This window comes from Ambystoma mexicanum, chromosome 1q (assembly GCF_040938575.1).
Source record: "Ambystoma mexicanum isolate Mex_15411 chromosome 1q, UKY_AmexF1_1, whole genome shotgun sequence".
Taxonomy (NCBI): domain Eukaryota; kingdom Metazoa; phylum Chordata; class Amphibia; order Caudata; family Ambystomatidae; genus Ambystoma; species Ambystoma mexicanum.
In genome coordinates, this window is record NC_090922.1 from 1,306,342,843 (window position 1) to 1,306,362,700 (window position 19,858).

Sequence of the window (19,858 nt, forward strand, 5' to 3'; positions counted from 1 at the left end):
AAAAAGCTGTGATGGACAGAATAACAGCTCATAAATTTTCTCCATATCCATATATACGTCATAGGTGATGTGCGTGTCTGTGTATATCTCACCAAGAAGTTATGTGGGTTTAAAAAGGTTTGAAAAACCCCTATCCCCTGAAATGTGTACAGTCAATTTGAGCTAAATCACTTTCCACAACGCATTTGAGCTAATTTGCATACCCACAATGCCTTGCTGTTGTGGCTCAGAACTGGAAAACTTCCAGCGATGGCTACTAGGTGGTGTTGTGGAATGTGTGACTTGGCTCTGTGAGGGAGATAAAGGAAGGTGATTTTGTGAGAGTGAATCCAGAGGAAGTGGTCACTTCCCTAAAAAGAGAAAGCATTTCCTGGAGCAGTTAGAGATGAGGATGACAGGACATGGAACATGAATAGGATAGTTTGATAAGGTAGGCGAAGGGGTGACGTCTGGAATCCTCCCTGAGGAAGCCGGAGAGGATATCAGAAGGCCTGATCATTTCAGAGATGGTTTATGGATAAAACAAAGGTTTGGAATATGGTTGCGTGGGGTGGAATGATGGCAGAGCGAATGTAGAAGGATGAAAGAGTGAAGGGTGAGAGAAGAGAATCGGTTGAGGAGGAAGTAGAGTGAAAAGCAACTGCTGGGGCATTTGTAGAATTAGTACCAGGCGGGGTCTGGCTTTGTCCTCCCTGTCAATATTGATGCTCAGAACTGAGGCGTTGCCATACGGTAATCCCGCTGCTCCGAGCCTGCGCAGTGCTCGAGGCTGCCATTTCCCCTTCCGGTGAATAATGCGAGTGCTCCACTGAGTCCCGCCCCCCACCCCCCCATTTCCCTTTCCCACAGATTTCACTCCCACACACTCCTGCCCCACTTAGCTTCTCCTTTCTTGTCCTGCGCTAGGAACAGTAGTGTTCCCGGCACATCCCAAAGCGAGACACGCCGCCGTGGAAAGGGAGACCTCTGCCTATTACTCGACTTGTTCATTATCTAAATTAAAACTAGCAACGTTCACAAGACAATGAAAACCCAAATGTATATTTTAGGAAAATGTACACATGGCTTTTAGCATGCAAATATGAGGCCGACTTCATTTGCCCATGCCTCGTTAAATGAAGTCTCTGTACTTTAGTCTTGAGAGTTTTGTACATTTGTTAAATGCCTTCGTTGTTCTTTTGATGGCTGTAGTCCCCACTATATGGTAGTTAATGGACCTGTCGATCATTGTTGTAGATGCTCGCTTAATAACTCTCGTTCAATGCATTGCATGAGGAGAATGAAAAAGTAACAAATTCCATTTTATATGGAAACCTTGAACTAACACTATTCCGTTCATGGGCACGCGGTGGCACTGTTCCACCAAATTAAGACGCGCCAGCAGGTTCCCCGAATAAAATAATCAGTCACCAAAGAATAGTTGTAACGTTTTTATGCATGAAATATTTTATGTAACATTTTCTTACATTTTCTGTAAATTGCATTCTAGTTCAGTACAGACATCTGTGGAGCACCGGAAAAGACTGCAGCAATTCCTGGAATACCGGGAGTAGTTTGAAGCAGTGCACATTCTGTTACTTGTGCTGCAGAGGGGGAGAAGGCATCCAGCATCTTTGGATCAGAAGATGAGTAATTGGACGGATTCGCTTTGTTGCTGCTCTTTCCGAAATTTCTATTTTAATGACACACAAATTATGGGACTATTAGCGCAAGCACTGGTGGAAAGCCTCTTTTGTGTCGTTATCGTTGTACTATAAAACACCATTTTATAACTTCTCTGTCGCTGTAGTTTGAAAGCACTGTTCTCTGTCCCACTTCTTGTCTATTTCTTTGTCTCTTGCTGGCTATTTTGGGAGGACTGGAGCAGAGGAGAGTGAATTTGCACACACTGCACTCCACATACCCCATTCCCCTTTTATGAGGCAGGATTTCATTGTTTGTTGTTTCAGACCCTTTTCTGAAATGAATTGTGTGAGACGTACTTGTGAATGACTTACAAAAGATGTTCAAATAAATAAGTTGTTTTGATTTGGGCTGGTTTCTTTAAGCCTGCAGCTTTCTGCACATGCCTGTAGTTTGTTGTGGACTGCTGGCGGCTTCCTCTGTTCAGCACCATTGGGTTTCCGGAGATGAACCATCTTGGCACCTCAACAGTATTCTATCTGGAGAGGATGCACCAAATGCAGCGTGTATGCGTTGTGTAACTTGTTGGTCTTTTCACTACACTTGCTTGTTTGGGAAGTGACCTTTTGTAGGGAGCATCCTTGCTGGCAAAGCAGGTATCTTCCTGAAATGGTGCTGTAACCATACATCATGTTCATTTTATATGTAGAGGTTTCTTTAGGTGCAGCACTTTGATGTTGCGATGTTCATAAGTGTAAATGTAACATTCTGCAACGGCAGGACGTCTATTCCCCCCAATACCTTAGTATTAAAATTGAAATAAATAAAAAAAATCTCTGAAAAGATAGAATAATCAACAATAGTTACAAAGTGATCACAGGTGAGGCACAGCGCTTGGAACATGTGCCACAACACTGAGCAACGTGAGGCCTAGGTACACGAGCCCCCACTCGGCACCCAGCTCTGCTCCCCCTGCACATGCACTAATGCTCCTTATCCCTCTGTTTTTATGGGCAGGTACATGGTGCCTGCTCCACCCTCACCCATTCTTAGCAGTCCGCTGACGCCACAGAAGACTGGTTAGAAGATTTGCACAAAAAATCCTTCTTCAGGTACCATATCCACATGGAGTTTCCATGCGCCATACAAGCTTTTACTAGAAGTCGATCCGTCACTGTATGAGCTTCAAGATATACAGGGCAGTTCACACTTGAATTGCTTTTTGGAACTCCTCCTTGAGCTGTTGGAGCTTGCTTGTAGCAGTACTGGAAGACTATTCTTCATATGCATCCATGTGCTCTGATGGAGCCACCAGGAATGTCCAGGAACCAGAACACTACTACCAATGGGCTGCATGGTCAAAGCTTTTTGGACATAGGTTCCTATATTTGTTTGGAAGCCTCCATTACTCTCAGGACTGCAAAGGTTGTCTCTTAGATACTAGATGGGTATTTTAGGTTTATAACGCAAATGATTCCCTCAAAGTTTATACCAAATCCCTACAAATCCAGATTTAAAAAATCAACTACAATGGAGAAGAAAGTAATACTGCAACACTGGAAGGCCACTGATGTGCCAAATATGGAACTGCTCCCTAGAGGTCTGATGTTTTTGGGTTTTTTAGACCATACTACATACAGCCAACAAAAGAATTTCTTCAAAGAAGTCTGGGCCCCATTTCTGGACTACTACTGCCACTCACTTCATTACTCATTGAGATTATTGGTTTAGCAGCATCGCATGCATTCACTTGCATCTCATTGTGTGCCTCTGCCTACCCATTGATTCTTTCCCTAATGTCACCCACCACTGGCTACACTTATTCATTTACATTTTGATGTTGCATGTTAAATATTGTCCTTTGACTTGTTGTCCTGTGGGTGCAAAAATTCAAAATACCAATACAACTTTTTTTTTTAAAAGCCTTCTGTCCTCTAAAGCTTGGATGCTCCCGCATTTCAGTTGAGTTTACAAAGGTTTTTGTTATGCTACCGTGTCTTTGGGTTTGAGTGCACCTACATAGACCACAAAGGCATTCAGGTTCCTGTTAATCTGACCCTTGTGAACGTACTTTTGAAATGGGGGCTCTCCAAAAGTTTGTCTCTGTAACTACAATGTAGGGCAGACCGGGCTGCCATCTATTCAGATTTACATCTTTTTCTTAATCCATTTCAAACCAGCTGCGGTCAGTTCTGGGACCGTCTGAGGATCTTTGATTTGTGACCGTATAGCCCTTTTACAATCTCTTACCTTCATATGTAAGACACACTGGATGTCTCACAAGCCAGCAAATGGACCTTTGAAACATTTATATTCTAATTGCCTCAAACGCTATCTACCTTCAAACACTATGAGAAGAGCTATTTCACCTGCCCTCAGTGTACATTTCCCCTCCGTGGTGGTAAACAATCCCAGACGGCTATATTTTTCAACTCCACTTCTAAAGAGCTTAGATTTAAAGATTCAAAAGGCTTCTAAAGATCATGGGCTTCTTGGCGGCTCTTCCATTGGATGCGATATCCTTAGTGTGTATATACACACACAGAGCCACAGGTGTCGTTTTACATCTGTTCCTTTTTTAGTGGTCCAAAGCGCACTCAAATTTGTATGTTCACTGCCTCATGTCTCCACAAGTTGGGCTTAAGGCCCTGTAAGTAATGTATGTGGTAGGCGTGTGCTAGTCTGCTTCACAGGAGTGTTTGGTCCCTTGGTAAGGACGGTATCCGTATAAAAGAACGTAAATGAACGAATGGTAGAATTTATCACATTTCGGTTGTACCAAGTGGCCATTATAGCGAACAAGGGAAGTAGGGGTGTCCCCTGCATCCTTGTTCGCTATAATTTCATCGGGGGTGCCACGACTTGCAAAACAAGGTTTTGCAAAAAAAAAGGACCCTGCGGCACCGGTTCCCATGCAGGTAAGTGAAGGGAGCCGGTGTTGCAGAGTGATGGACTCGGTGGCACAAGGCGAAGTGTGCTGATAAAAGAGAAGTAAGGGGGTTGGGGTTAACAGATGTCCCGGGGGGAGAATCGAACATCAAACTATTTTCTTTTTTTCTTTTTTTTCTTCTCCCTCTGACATTTCGGATTCAATGAAATCGTGGACAATGGGTAAGGACTACGACGCAAAGAAAAGTGCATCGTGCCAATTCATGCATCCTAATGCAGTGTGGCAGTGAGTGGCTTTACTCTATTTGGGCCTCAACATAGACTCTGGAGATATCTTGTGGAAAAGGCACTGCAAAAAGTTTAAAATTCATGTACTAGCCTTCTGAGGAGACCTCTGCTCCAGATCGCTCTTCTAAGATGAGAAAAGGGAGGGAGAGGGGGAAAGATCAGCACTACCAGCATTCACAAAGTAAGTTATCTTCTCATTTGGATTCTTCCTCTTCTGGCTACCGTGCTACTGGTATTAGGTGTTGAAGGTGCAATATGGAGGTGGCCACCACAATACATTAAAGTCGGTGGTAAACCTTTGTTTCCTTCTATGCAAACGATGTTCCGACAGGATAGGGAGGTTTCGTTGCATGAGAATTTGTCGAATTTGAATTTGTCGAATCTTTTAAAACTAATTTGGCCGCAAATATATGTGGGGGGGTGGGTAAAGTTAATAATTAAGGTGTGGTGAGGTAGTGTGGGAGGCGGTGGGGATTTCCCCCCCTTTCCCCGCCTCCCCCACAATCAGTTGTGGCCAAATTTAATAAAATAAAAAAATGTAGACTAAATCTGATTCAAGGATTTCTCCTCTATGAAATCGTATAGAACCGTTCCATCAGCTCACCTCCTGCCTAGCGCATGCAAGTCCACATCTCGTCATCTGTTCGTCCTAGATTTCGGTGCCGAGTATCCATTGAAGATTCGTACAGCACTGTTCCTTATTGCCACTTCCTTGGTGGCAGCAATTTTGATCTATTCCGACACCCTTCTGGAGCTCCCGACTGACCAATGCGCTCTCATGGTGTGCCTTAAGACCGTTTTTGGAGATGAGGCATCGGATCAAATTCCGTTCTGCCTTCAGCCGTCTAGCAGCTTGCAGAATTAATGTTGATGAGCTATTTGAGCCTGGCCACTGGAACCTGCAGATGGTCCGGGAGATGCCAGTGGGTTTGACCTTTCTCCAGATTTGGAGATCGGGACAACAGAAATGTCAGCCTTAGCCCTGGACTTTGGGGCATTCAGGAACCAGGTTGCCACGGCAGAAAACATGCTTGGTTTGCCATTGCCCTCTGTGGAGAACATTATTTTGATGTATCTGATGTTGTTCCCCCATTACACATTCTACCACTAGTAAGACCCCAACAACCTATGCAATTTGATGGCAGTAGTACTGTATGCTTAACCTAGGAATGTTCCTACTAGCACTGCGTATTATGAATATTGACTAGGACTGTAGTTTTGTCAGTATCACTGCTCTCCTCCCTCCCTTCATCCTAGCATGACTAGTGAACCACCCCAATCGGAAGACATCCCCCCCACCCACTTCTTGCCATCTTTTTCTGTAATCCACCTCACCCCTCTGCCACACCCCCCTACACCACCACGTTCCTCCTTAACCAATCAGCCAACAGACTAGCCGGTCAAGTGGCACAGCGAGTAGAGCGCTCGCTTTGACATCAGTGCAGAGCCTGCGAACGCAGGTTCGAATCCCGGCAGCGCCAAACTCAGCGTTTCATCCTTCAGAGGTCGATAAATGAGCACCACACACCGTGGGTAATAATAAGCAGCGCTCAGATACTTAAGGGTTCGTAGCGCTATATAAATGCCAAATTATTATTATTATTACTACATAGGCTCAGGAGCCGCACCAAACGGCTCCACCATGGCAAGCGCCCCCGATCGACTGGCACTAGAAATACACTTAGGTCAGTGCTCCTGCCATGCCTTACAAGCCAGCTATCTCAAGCCCAATTTACAACGCTCTCACAATGGGATGCAGTCAACCCCTTTTTCATTCAACCCCACTAAGGGCCCTCTGACTACCCAGCCATCCTCATGCACAACAAAGACATAGCCTGAATTCTGCCCATTTATCAAGGCACTCCAGTGTTCCTTGATAAATGCCAGATCCCCTCCCAGCTCATGCAACTGAAATTTGTGACTTACTCACCAACCTGGACTTGGATGCGTTAGCCGTTACCGAAACTTGGCTTTGTGAAGCCTCGGGACCAGCCATCTCTCTAGCCCTCCCTCCAGGCTATACCATCTTTAGACAAGACAAACTAGCTGCCAGAGGTGGTAGAATAGCCCTCATAGTCAGATACGCTAGCAGTAAGACAAACCACATCACTTCTCGGAGAGACTGTAGACTCCCTCGCGGTCAAACTTACTATCTCCCCCATTGCTATCCATATAGCATACCGCCCACCTGACCCAATAATTGACTCCCATGACAATCTACTACCCCTTCTCGGTGACAATCTAATTAAAAAAACACAGATTCCATGCTCCTAGAGTTTTCTACTTGGGTTTTAATGATCACAAAGACGAACAGGCCAAGGCCCTAACCAAAGCCCTTCAGGACCTTGGCTTCCAGCAAAAAAGTTGTTGACCCTATGCACTCCAAAGGGCGCCTCTTAGACTGGGTAGTAGACCAACTGTGGTCCGGATATCAGTTCCAATACCCTGTTCCCTTGGAAGGACCACCACCTTATCCACTTCTCCATCCCTACCAGGGGTGATATTCCTAAATCATTCATACCGGTCCCACCTGCTTTAGCGAGATGCTTGAAAAACCTTTCCAAAGACAGGATCCATCCTCATATATTTCAGCTCCCAAGCCCTCCTCCTCCAGATCCTGCGGTGCTGGCTGAGCTCTACAACACCACGTTCAAAACGGCAGTAGACGCCATTGCCCCGCTAGAGAGCAAGAAAGCTAAAAATAAGAAATATTCGTAATCCTGGTTCTCCACTGAGCTCCAAGAACTACGTTCCCTCAAGCGCAAAAGATTTAGCAAATGGCAAGGGGTCCCACAGGAAGACCCGCTAACTGCCTACAAAACCCTGGCGGCAAAATACAAGAACGCTATCATTCGAGCAAAATCTTCAGCTTATAACGATAGGATCTCTAATGCCACTTCTTAATCCAAAGAACTTTTTGCCATCTTCAAAGAACTAGCCACACTAGTTAATAACACTCGGGATGTCGTAAAAGATTAATCTTGGTGCACTACAGTCCAAACAACTATCCTTGCTAAAATAGACCTCCTACAAAAGATCATTGCTCACCACAAGGCCCTATCCAAAGACAACATGCCTGTGTCCCCTACTACCAGTACAGAAACCAAAAAGACAACACTTTTCGCGTTCAGGGAAGATACGGAGACAGAAGTACGCATCATCATCCAGCAAATCAAACCATCCAATATAAGGGAGATAGCTGCCCAGCCAACCTGATTAAAGAATGTGCTGATACCCTAGCACCGCTCATGACAGCTTTCATTAATGCCTCTTTCAACTCCAATACTGTCCCTGCATGCCTCAGAGTCGAGGCATGGGTCCATCCACTGTTAAATAAAAAACAACCCTAGACCCGGAGACCCCTAATAACTACAGACCTATAACCACGGTCCCGTTCCTTTTAAAAAATTCTGGACAAAGTCACTCAAATCCAGCAGTTTCTGGAAGCAGGCAGCCTCCTGGACAAGAGGCAATCCGGTTACCGCCCAGGCCATGAGACGGAGTCTGCCTTATTGGATCTCAAGATCCAGCTCAGTGATATAATGGGCAAAGGGAAGCTGGCCCTTCTCTTTCTAGATCTTTCGGCTGCTTTTGATCTTGTTGACCACGATACCCTATGTAAACAACTCAAACATGCTGCCCAATTCTCCCGACGCCACATCTTGGATCGCCTCCTTCCTTAAGGGACGACGTATAAGGGTGTTCTCAGATCATGCCTGCGCAGCCCCCACCATCCACTGTGGTGTCCCTCAAGGATCCTGCACCGCGCCTACACTCTACAATATCTTTACCCTACCTCTCCAACGACCTGGATGACCTCGGCACAGCGTACACTAACCATGCCAACGACACCTAAGTTTTACTACCACTTAGGGGCTCTTATGAAAAAGGATCCAGCTACCATAGCCAACATCTACGCTGCCCTACAGGCTTGGATGGCAGCCAACGGTCTGTCTCAACTGAGCTAAAACTGAGATTCTCCTGGTAGGCTCTAAAGACATTCCAAACAAGCCGGACCTTCGATACAGTACATTTAACATTGATAATACAATGATCACCGTGTCACCAGAAGTTAAAACCTTAAGTGTCTTCATTGACTCCTCTCTGTCCATGACACACCAAGTCGGCGCCATTGTGTCATCTGCAGCGCTCACCCCCAAAATCATCAATCCAGTCAAACCCCATCTGTCAACCAAAAAAACAGCCTCACCATAGCCAGGGCCACCATCTGGGCCAAACTGGACTATTGTAATGCACTCTTCATGGGTACCTCTGCCAAAAACCTCAACGGGCTACATGTCGCTCAAAACCATGCCCTCAGAGCCACGCTGAGCATTCCTAAAAGGGAACATCTTTTACAAGCCAGAAAAGATGGCCACTGGCTGCCAGTCAAAGAGCGCATTCTATTGAAAACCATGGCCATCACACACTAGTGCCTCGCTTGCACTGCCCCCCCTACCTAGCAGAGAAAATATCTGTCACCTCCTCCAGACCCATTCAAGCTCACCTCTTCAACCAGATCTACGTCCCCACATTCAAAAGAACCAAAGCGGGTGGCCCCAGCTTCCAACACTTAGCACCAAAAAATTGGAATGCCTTGCCTACTCCACTCAGAAATGAAGTTTCTTACACCGTCTTCCGGAAAGCCCTCCATACAAAGCTTTTCAACTAGGACTAGCGTACTATTACATCCTCACCAGACCCCCTGGCACTCCAATTGAGCCATTAGGGAGCTTACTTCCTATAACTATAGGTGCAGCGGACTTATGTTCCCCAGCAACCATTAAGCCAACATCCTTTGTATGTTACTGTATTCCCCTGCACTGTATTCCTCTCCACCACATCAGCCACTGTAACCAAGGAACAGCTCGCAAACTCTTAACATGCAATTGTATCTCTCACTGTATGTACCAACCTTGATTGCTAGCTATTGCCATCCTGTATTCCCTCAGCAACAAAGTGAGCATATTGTAACCAACTGTATTAACCGTGACTGTCATCAGTATCATGTACTCCGCCAGCAACTAAGTAAACCTTCTGTAACAGCGCCACAATGCCTAAAGGCTGTTGTGCGCTTTATAAATTTAAATAAATCAAATAAATATGAACTCCAGGACCTGCGTGGAGCCCAAAGCACTCAAAGGAACCCTTTGCTGTTCAGTGAGACTGTTCCTGAATCCGTGATGGTTTTATGGAGCTGACATGGATCTTCGCCATTGGTTCACAAATGCCACCCACACGCTCCAGACTGCGCCATTGAATCATAGGTTTGTCCTCCCACCTGACTCTGAGTTTGGTAGTACAGGTTGCCATAGCAGTAGTGCTTAATTTGCAAATGGGTGCCAGGGCCCAATGCCACATTGGGTGGGGGGGAGCTTGCAGTCCACCACTACTCCCACGCACTGTCGCCTCCCACTGCTGCTCCCGACAGTGTCAGTATAGTTGAGGTTAAAGCTGCACTTCCAATAGCTCTTTGGAAATGATGTGCACACGACCCATGGCATATCTGCGACTATCAGATACCAATTAAAATAACATAACCGATTGGTTCTCGAAATGTGGCACCAAAGTATAAATTCTTATTTAAACACATCCTAATTTCAATGTCCTCTATAGGTGGCAGTTATAGCATTTTGACAGTCTAGCCACACAACAGAGAAAATGTGCTGTATTCATATGGTAAAGTGATGGGCAAATGCCGACCGACATTACTGAACCGATTAACTTGCCTGTTAAACACCTAAGCAAGATCTTCTAACGGTTGGTACTCGGCACAGGTACTTCTCACCTGGCAGTGGCCTCTATTCTGTTGGCCTTGTTGGCTGGTGACTGTCCTGTCCCTGCCAGGTGCCACCACTAATTGTGCTTCTGATGGTGTGGCACCAATTGCATTTATGGGCCAGTGTATGTTTAATACTTAGTTGGTGGCCTGCCACTTGCATGTGTATTGTTGGTCCCCATTCTGGCACCAGAAGAACAAGTGAATATGCTGCCTTTAACTAGGACCCATTTCAAAAAAGGTAGCAGGTGCTCCTCTCCAGAAAGAACCTGGCATGATAACCTGTTCTGAGATGAGTTTGCAGCACATGCTTTTTGCTCACTGTACCTTTCACAGATGGAAAATATCAATTTGCATATCAGTCTTTGTCCCGCCCACATGGGCAGTCCAGCACCAAATTGCTATGGCAATTCCTCTGAACAAGAGTACAAACAGCAACCCCATACACGTGTTTCAGCCTTGTTGGGCCTCATCAGTGAGGTGAAGCTGAGCCTCTCTGAGCACAGTGAGCAGGGAGACCACGTCTGGTTGCCCCAGGTAACTCAGGGTGACCAACCCCAAGTTCCTTGCAAATATTTGAAAAAAGGTAGTAGGCGCTCCTCTCAGAAAGAACATGGCATGATAACCTGTTCTGAGATGAGTTTGCAGCACACGCGGTTCCAAGATGTCTCTTACGGACCCGCACGACGTCTGTCTCTGGTGCCTCGGTGAGAGCCACGCCACCGATGACTGTGACAAATGCCAGTCTTTGACGTCGAAGGCCTTGCAGGAGCAGAAGAAGCAGCTGTCGGTAGGTAGGGTTTCCAAACCCTGTAAGTCGAAATCCGCTGGACTTTCGACCGACGATTTGAGGGGCGACTCTACACGTCGGAATAAGTCCAGGGGGTCTCGTTCTAGGAGCGGTTCCTGCCATTCCTCTGCCTCTTCGAGGCCTTCACGGAAGCGCCGTCACCAGTCGCCTTCCTCGTCAGAGGACTCTGCCAGACGGCGGGTGGCTTGTCCCATGAAACACTCGTCGCCTGCCGAATGGGATGAATTCCGCCGGCAGATGATGGCGATTTTTGAATCGCAGGGCACCGTTCCGTCTGTGCCTTTGAGAGAAGCCGGCAAGGAACGCTCTAGAGCCACTGCTCGCACGCCTTCGGCGCGATCATAGGGAACCGTCGAGGTCCCGATCGGACAAGTATGATCGCCACCGTGCCCATCCCGGTCCTCGAGGCCGATGGAGCCTGTGAGGCCTTCGAAGAAGGCATTGACGCCATCAGCACCACATCCGTCGAGGGACTTGCTCGAGGCTCCGACTCTGAGAAAGTAATCGGCGCCGAGACCGTCGAAGCACACGCTCAGGGCTCCGGCCTTGAAACGCTGTCAAAGTCGTCGGCGCCTCTGTTGATGTTGATGTTGCCACACCCATCGGTGCCATCAACTTCTTTTGAGGAACATTTGCCGGAGGTGCCCCGGAGAGCTGTGGAAGCTCCGAGAAAGGCGCTGAGCAAGTCTGTGCGGCCTATGTTTGACCCATACTCTGTTCCTCCTCCCAGGGTGGACTTGTTCCAACCCTTGGAGTACATTTCTGAGGTAGAGGAAAGGTCTGATGAAGAGGGGGTTGTGCCTCCTGAGGTTCCTGATGACCTGTTGTCGGGTCATAGCCAATTGGAAAACCTTCGTCAATCTCTACATGACGCAAGTGTGTCTTGATACCTCCCCGGAGGTTGTTTGGCAGGCCTGAGCCTGGTACACATGCTGACTCCTCCTACAGGCGCCTCATGTCGAGGGTGACGGAATATCTGGGGTGGTCTGCTCCACCTGTGGATTTTCTGCAGGATGACCCGATGGATATCTTCGACCAAGGTCCAACCACTGACCTGGTGTTGCCATTTCATATGGCCTTACAGAGAAGGGTGGCAGCAACTTGGGCTGCTCCGGAGAGTCTCCTGGCAGCGAATGTCGTTGCCGACCCCTGCTACTTGTCTACGCACCCTACTCTGTAGAGTTTGGTGGTGCAGGCGGCTACGGCCCCAGCAAAGCAGGCTGCGTACCCTACAATCCCTCCTGATAGGGACGACAAACGCTTTGATGGTTGGGCGAAGAAGGTATTTTCTTCTAGGGGTATGGCTTTAAAGGCAGCCAACTCAGTTTGTGCCCTTGCAAGATTCACACACTCTGTGGAATTGTGTCGTTGGCGGCTGAACATATTCCCAAAGGAGAGGAATGGGATGGTTTTCTTGCCCTCCTATCGGATGGCAAGCATGCCATGTGTGAAACTGTTAATTCGGGTTTGGACGTGGCAGACTATGTCAGCCAGTCCATGGCGGTGAGCACGGTGATGCGCAGGTTTGCGTGGTTGCGGAAGTCTGTGTTTGCTCCTGATGTACAGTCCCGGCTTCTCAACATGCCCTTTGATGGTGTCCATCTTTTTGGCAGCAAGGCTGACGAGAGCCTTGAGAGGTTTCAGACCTCCAAAGCTGCAGCAAAGTCCTTGAGCGCTGCAGTGCGTCAACCTCTGCCTTTTCGGCCTAGGGGACAGCAATGGAGGGTAGGTTCCTTTCGATACTACTCTTCCTTTGGTAGATCGAGGGGAGCTGCCAGTCAAAGGGGCCACTGTAGGAGTACCAGAGGTGGAAAGCAAGGTACTTGAGGTGCCACTGCCGATCGGGCAGTTGCCTCCTTGCCCTCAGGCACTGCCGCAGCCACTTCCGCTCAGTCATGAGGCCATGGCCCATGGTTCGCCGGTTGGGGGAAGGCTGGCGCAGCATCTTGTAGAATGGCGTGCCATTACTTCAGATGTGTGGGTTCTGGGGATCATAGCCCACGGCTACTGTCTTCCTTTCCGGCAGAGGCCTCATGACTCCACTGGGGAAGCTCTCTTTGAAGCGTCTGGATTTGTTACTTGCGCAGGAAATCCTATCCCCGCTAGATAAAGGTGCCATAGAACTGGTACCTGTAGCAGGGAGGGACAAGGGATGGTATTCCCCATATTTTTTGATCCCGAAAAAAGATGGAGGATTGAGACCCATCATGGACTTGTCTGGTTTGAACAAGCTCCTCAGGAAGGACAAGTTCAAGATGGTTACTCTTTCTCAAGTCCTCTAGGCCCTTCAATTTCAGGATTGGTTGGTGTCTCTCGAGCTCATGCTTACTTTCATGTGCCGATTCATCCCAAGCACAAGAAGTACCTGAGGTTCGTGGCTGGTGACTTGCATTTTCAGTTTTGGGTCCTGCCGTTCGGATTGGCCTCTACCCGAGGGTCTTCACCAAGCTGGTGGTGGCAGCGCATCTCAGGAAAGGGAGGATTTACGTCTACCCCTACCAGGACGATCGGTTGATCAGGGCGTGCTCTCCCAAGCAAGTCCTGGATCATCTGTATGTCACCTGCCACTCCCCTCACAAACTGGGCTTCTCCCTCAACTTAAAGAAATCTCATGTGACACCTACCCAGCAGCTCCAGTACATCGGGGCAGTTCTAGACACATCCCTCGGGCAGTGTTCACCTCCCCAGGTGAGGGCTCACCACATTCTGCAGATGGTGGACAAGTTTCAACATGCCCAGAGTCTCCCGGCGTTCGAGTTCTTGAGATTGCTCGGCCTCATGGCATCCTGCATTTTACTGGTGGCAGAGGCCAGTCTGTGGATGAGCTCTCTGCAGTGGGCACTCAAGATGCAGTGGTTGCCGTTCTCCGGCAGGATGTCGAGCCCCGTTCAGATTCCGCCCTCGGTTGCCCAGGAGCTTCTGTGGTGGGCCGTCGAAGGAAATCTGTTCAAAGGGGCTCTGTTTTGGCAACCGTGGCCGGGGGTGACGATCGTGACAGATGCATCCCTCACGGGTTGGGGAGCTCATGCCAACGAGCTAACAGCCAGCGGTCGTTGGTCTCCATCGGAGTCCAGACTCCATCAATCTGTTAGAGCTGTGGGCTGTAAGGCTAGCCCTGAAGGCTTTTCTGCCGCATGTGCGGGGGAAGAATGTCCTGATTATGACAGACAATACAGTGGCCATGCACTACCTCAACAAAAAGGGGTGGGATGCAGGGTCACTCCCACTGTGCAGAGAGGCGATGCAGCTCTGGTTCTGGGCAATCCAGCAGGAAATTTTGATCTCGGCAGTTCATCTGGCCGGAGCCGAAAACGCGTCGACGGATGCTCTGAGCAGGCAGAGCACGGTCTCTCACGTGGGAGCTGGCTCAGGAAGTTCTTTTGGAGATCTTTGCCTTTTGGGGAACCCCACACGTGGATCCCTTCACCACCAGTGTCAACCTGGAAGTGCGAGAGATTCTGCTCGTGGGAATTTCCTCCAAGTGGAGCCTTAGGGAACGCGTTTGTGGTGGTGGTCCTTCCCACTGCTGTACACGTTCCCTCCAGGCCCCGTCATTCCGCAGGTGTTGCGGAGGTTCGGTTCCCGGATGATCCTCATTGCTCCAGCATGAGCCAGGAGAGCGTGGTCCCAGGACCTTCTAGACATGTCTATCTGCCCTCCACTTTGTCTTCCCTACTGAGACAATCTACTCTCACGGGAGGGGGGGTCGAGTTCTCCATCCAGAGGTCCAGTCTCTCAGCCTTCATGCTTGGTATCTGAAAGGCTGAGATAGAAGTATTGAGACCTCCATGAAGACGTGATGGAGGTGTTGCTTTCGGCCAGAAGGCCCGCAACAAAATCCCTGTACCGTTGCCGTTGGAAGAAGTTCTGCAACTGGTGCAGTGTACAGAATGTGGATCCTTTCCAATGTTCCATTCCTTGGTTTTGTCTTTTTTTGCTTTCTTTAGCCCACAAGGGCCTGCATGGGGGTACCATTAAAGGTTACCTGGCGGCGCTGTCAATATTGAAACGCTCGTCTGAGGAATGTTCTTACTTTAAAATCCCTTTGATTTCTTAGTTTCTAAAAGGGCTAACTCATGTGTTTCCACCGATGACTTTCCAGGTGCCGGGATGGGATTTGAATTTGATTAAGTGCCTAACGGGAGCTCCATTTGAGCCCTTGCATTCTTGTCCTTTGAGACTATTGTCCTTTAAAACTGTATTTGTAATTGCGGTTACGTCCGCCCGCAGAGTGAGTTGCAGTCACTTTCCGCCAAACCACCCTTCACTGTGTTCCATAAGGACAGGGTTGTCCTTAGGGTACGGCCTTCCTTTCTTCCGAAGGTTGTGTCGGAATTCCATCTGAGCCAGAAGGTAATTCTTCCGGCATTCTATCCTCCTCCACATCCTGGTAAGGAAGAGAAGAGGCTCCATAGGTTTGACCCTAGGAGAGCTTTGAGTTTCCATCTCTCACGGATGTCCCGGGTCAGAGTGGACGGTCAGCTCTTTATTGGTTACGCTGGAAGGCGTTTAGGTCAGGCTGTTTCCAAGCAGACCTCGTCTAGATGGATCATTTTGACGATCTCTGAGTGTTATCATTTGGCGGGAAAGGACCCTGCAGTAGGCTTACGGGCTCATTTTACTAGGGGTATGGCTGCCTCCACTGCACTACAGAGGGGTGTTCCGATTCGCAATATTTGCAAAGCAGCCACATGGTCCTCTGTCCATACTTTTGTGAAACATTATTCCCTGTACTCTATCCATGGGCAAGATTTGGCCTTTGGCAAGGCAGTGCTCCATTCTGCAATTTGATTGGGCATTCTAAAAAATTCTAAATTCTTTTCCCACCTCCTTACGTTGGTACTGCTATGGGAGTCTGTCAAAGATGTGGAATACATCGGAGGACACAATCCCCTCGAAGTACACGTTACTTTCTTACCTGGTAACGTTCTTTTGATGGGATGTTTCTCCGATGTATTCCACATCGTACCCTCCCTACCTGCCCCTCTACAGAATTTCTTATGCGATTGCAGCTTCTGTTTCCGTGAGGCTTTCTGTAGTAATACTGGCAGAAGATTGGTGCCACACATTCTGGGGGGAAAAAACTACAACTAGGGCTACGTGTGTGCTACATATAACATCCGGTGACGTCTACCGTCTGAGGTGGTCCTCGAGGGAGCGTATCAACGTCATCGACGCAGGACGCCTACGCCCAAAATGTTTTCCGAAGCAGCACAGCTGTGGTAATCACTGTCAAAGATGTGGAATACATCGGAGGAACATCCCATCGAAAGAACGTTACCAGGTAAGAAAGTAACTTGTTCTTTGGCTTGTCTCCTTTGATATACTATATGTGCATTTTCATATCCCTATTCACTGAAAGTACATTAGTTATGTGCTGGGAGGCATCAATTCTAATTTGGTGGTACTCCCTTTTGGCACCACATATGTTCAGGAAGGTCATGGCTGTGGTGATGGCCCTTCTTTACAGCGAGATGTTGCATGCCTTTTCCCTTAACAACTTACTCTTGGGGACAATGACTTAAGGATGATGCATGCTGCGCTCTTCTATATTTACTGTGGTTCTCCATCAGTGTGAAGAAGTTCTTTAGGACCCCCTCTGTACGGTTCTCGTTTCTTGAGGCAGTACTGGATTCAGATTTGGGCATTGCATTTCCACTCTCTGAAAAGGTGACAAGCATCCAGGCTGCAGTAGCTATTTTGAAAGCAAACGTGTCCATCTCAGATTGGGTGTTCTTGATGCACTTGGGTCTCGTGGTGCATTTCATTTTCTTGGTTCCAGAGGCAACCTTCAGATGCAGGCACTCCAGTCCATGTGGGAGTGAGGGACTGGTCTGTAGCCTCCCCACTGATCATTTTGGTCCTTTATTGATTGATCTTCCCAGCTAACCTATTTCACAGGTCCTATTTGGTCAGCCTTGGCCCTCTGGTGTCTAATGCATCATTAATTGCTCACCTTAAAGATCTTTCTTTGAGTTGTTCTGTGGGCAGGCCAGGAGAAAAGACCTTCATATTAACTTACTGGAGGAGCAAGATTTTTGTGTGGTGACCATTCATACTCTTGATCAGTGTTGGATCGTCCTGGTTCACATGGACAATATTACCGCCATCTACTGTATTGAATAATTTGGCAGACTGAGGTTTCTCGACCTATATAGCGAGACCATGCTGATATGGTTTTGGGTGACTGACAACCAGGTAATATCAGCAACTCGCCTAATATGTAGTTCAACACTTGAGCAGATATGGTGTCATTTGTGGGAGCTATATGGCGATGGCTCGGATTTCAAATGTGGTTTCCCTACATCTCTTTGTGTGCTTACAATGAGAGCAGGGAGTGCAACATCTTCTGCCATTGAGAGCTCTCTCCGGGGGGTGCTATGCAGATGCACTGGGAGTATGCATTCCCCATTTCCACTGACAAGATTTGAAGTAGTGTGGGGCAACAATGATCTTTATAGCTCCAGATTGGCCACAGAAGGCCTATTAACTGGTCCCGCTTGAAATGATTTGTGCCTTCCTTGGAGAATCCCATGAAAGGATGCCAGGGTTATCAGTAACAACAATGAGGCCTGACCTCACCAAAGAGCTGTGCATTGGGGCTTAACTGGTCAAAACCCTTTTCTCTATATGACCATGCTCCAGTGACTTGCATAGACTGAGTAGATGGATATGCCTTATGGAGGGATCACACTTAAAATCCTCAGATATGACAATTTTAACATCTCAACACATCATTTGCCAGTGGAAATGCCTTCCTTCAGTTGCCTGGCAATAGAACCAAGTAGTACACTGAGAACCGTGCACCTGTGTGCGCAGTGTGGTGAAGCCATGTATATCCAAGCATGAAGAACTCTGAATGACCCGGATACACCTGCTTATCAATGTAGTTTCTGTCATGGATGTATGTGCAATGTCTCATGGAGGTTTAGAGCAATACTATTGGAGATGTCACTATGTCACTTTTGCAATATTTCCTGAGATCCAAATGTCGCTTTAGAACACAGGATTATAGAAGTCAAAGGATAGGAAATTCCAGGATTGTGTTATGTATGCAGAGTTTCTAACTGAAGCATAGAGATATTGCCAATATACAATAATAGTTGATCAATTCAGTCACTGATCTTAGGTTGCCTTACAAGATAGTGTGTGGAGGTGAAGACATTTGGCCAAAGTGTAACTCTCCTTATGTATTGCACCAAATAAAAAAATGGGTATGTCCTTGAATATTATTGTAGATTTTTTTTTGTATTGACATTAGTGACATTAGTGTAGGTTATGTTTAACAGAAGTCTGGGATCTGCAGAGGTTAGGTATCTGCACGTTTTTTCTCAAGCTAAACTGGGGGTCCTCTTCCCATGCCATCACACATCTGGCATCTATGAACACTCCTCAGAGACCAGAGAAAATCGGGTGCCAAGGTGTTTTCTCAGCAGTCTTTATTATCTGTGGTTACAAGAGACACTCTGGAAAGAACTCAAGCATTTTGCATTCAACCTGCTAATATAGGCTATTTGGATGATGCAACAGCCTTATGAGTATACTTCTGATAGGTCCTCTTAGAGAAAAAAACATCACTTAAAAATTATTGGATGGCTTATCTGGTGCACACCAAGCCCACATTAGCATAGCTGGCATCCACACTTTTCTCTGATGCACAAAACTGATTAGCTTATTTTAGACTTGGCTGGACACATTTATGACGGTCCTCAACTTCTACCAAAAGCCCCTTCATCACATCAATGTCTACTCTTGATCTGATTTTCGAGGTCCTTAGTGCCTTATACTGTAGAGAAATAGATCAACTCTATTATATGGTGCCAAATAATACAGATGGTCACTCAAATGGTCTTTCAAATGATCTACACGAAGCACATTGTGCCCTTCTCCTTAACAACATAGATGAATGTATCCAAGTTTCCCTTGCTTTTATCTGGCTTCATCATTAATCTTGTCTTCTTTTCCTGCCAAGTTCCACTTAACAATCCCATTTATCTCACTGCGAGATGCTGCCAAAGACTATCTCTAATGTATCTGCATCTGTTACTTGTCTGAAAACTTTTGCCATGAGTCTTGGCTTTTTCACACCTGTATTAGAACTTGACACCATTTTATCCATTTTGAAATATATCTTTCTCTGACACTATTCATTCTTCAGAGAGCAATTTCCTCATTTAAGCATCTCTCACTTTGTATCCCTTATTCATGATATATCTTTGTACACTTATGGTATGTGTGATATTTAAAGCCCCTTCACTTCCTGAGTCATTCTACCCAAATATGCGCAGTGCCATGTGCACTTTGTACCTTTAAATAAAGGCACTGTAATCCTGATTTCTGCAATAATTGAACCATTTGATCGATCTTTCATGTTATCTATACTTGGTTGAGGGAGGGCGGGAGGGGGTTGGCACACCCTATACAAAACATTTTAGCAACATAAATGCAATGATGTCCTTGTGCGAGAT

General features: G+C 47.1%; 1 protein-coding gene across 1 annotated transcript in view; it reads left to right on the forward strand.

Annotated features, from left to right (window-relative positions):
* Positions 1 to 2,028, forward strand: part of NDC1 (NDC1 transmembrane nucleoporin) — a 367,243-nt gene extending 365,215 nt beyond the window's left edge. The window contains exon 18 of the mRNA XM_069642162.1: positions 1,490 to 2,028. Within this exon, the coding sequence (XP_069498263.1) occupies positions 1,490 to 1,553 (64 nt within the window). The 3' untranslated portion in view covers positions 1,554 to 2,028. The remainder of the gene's footprint in view (positions 1 to 1,489) is intronic.
* The last annotated feature ends 17,830 nt before the right edge of the window (positions 2,029 to 19,858 follow it).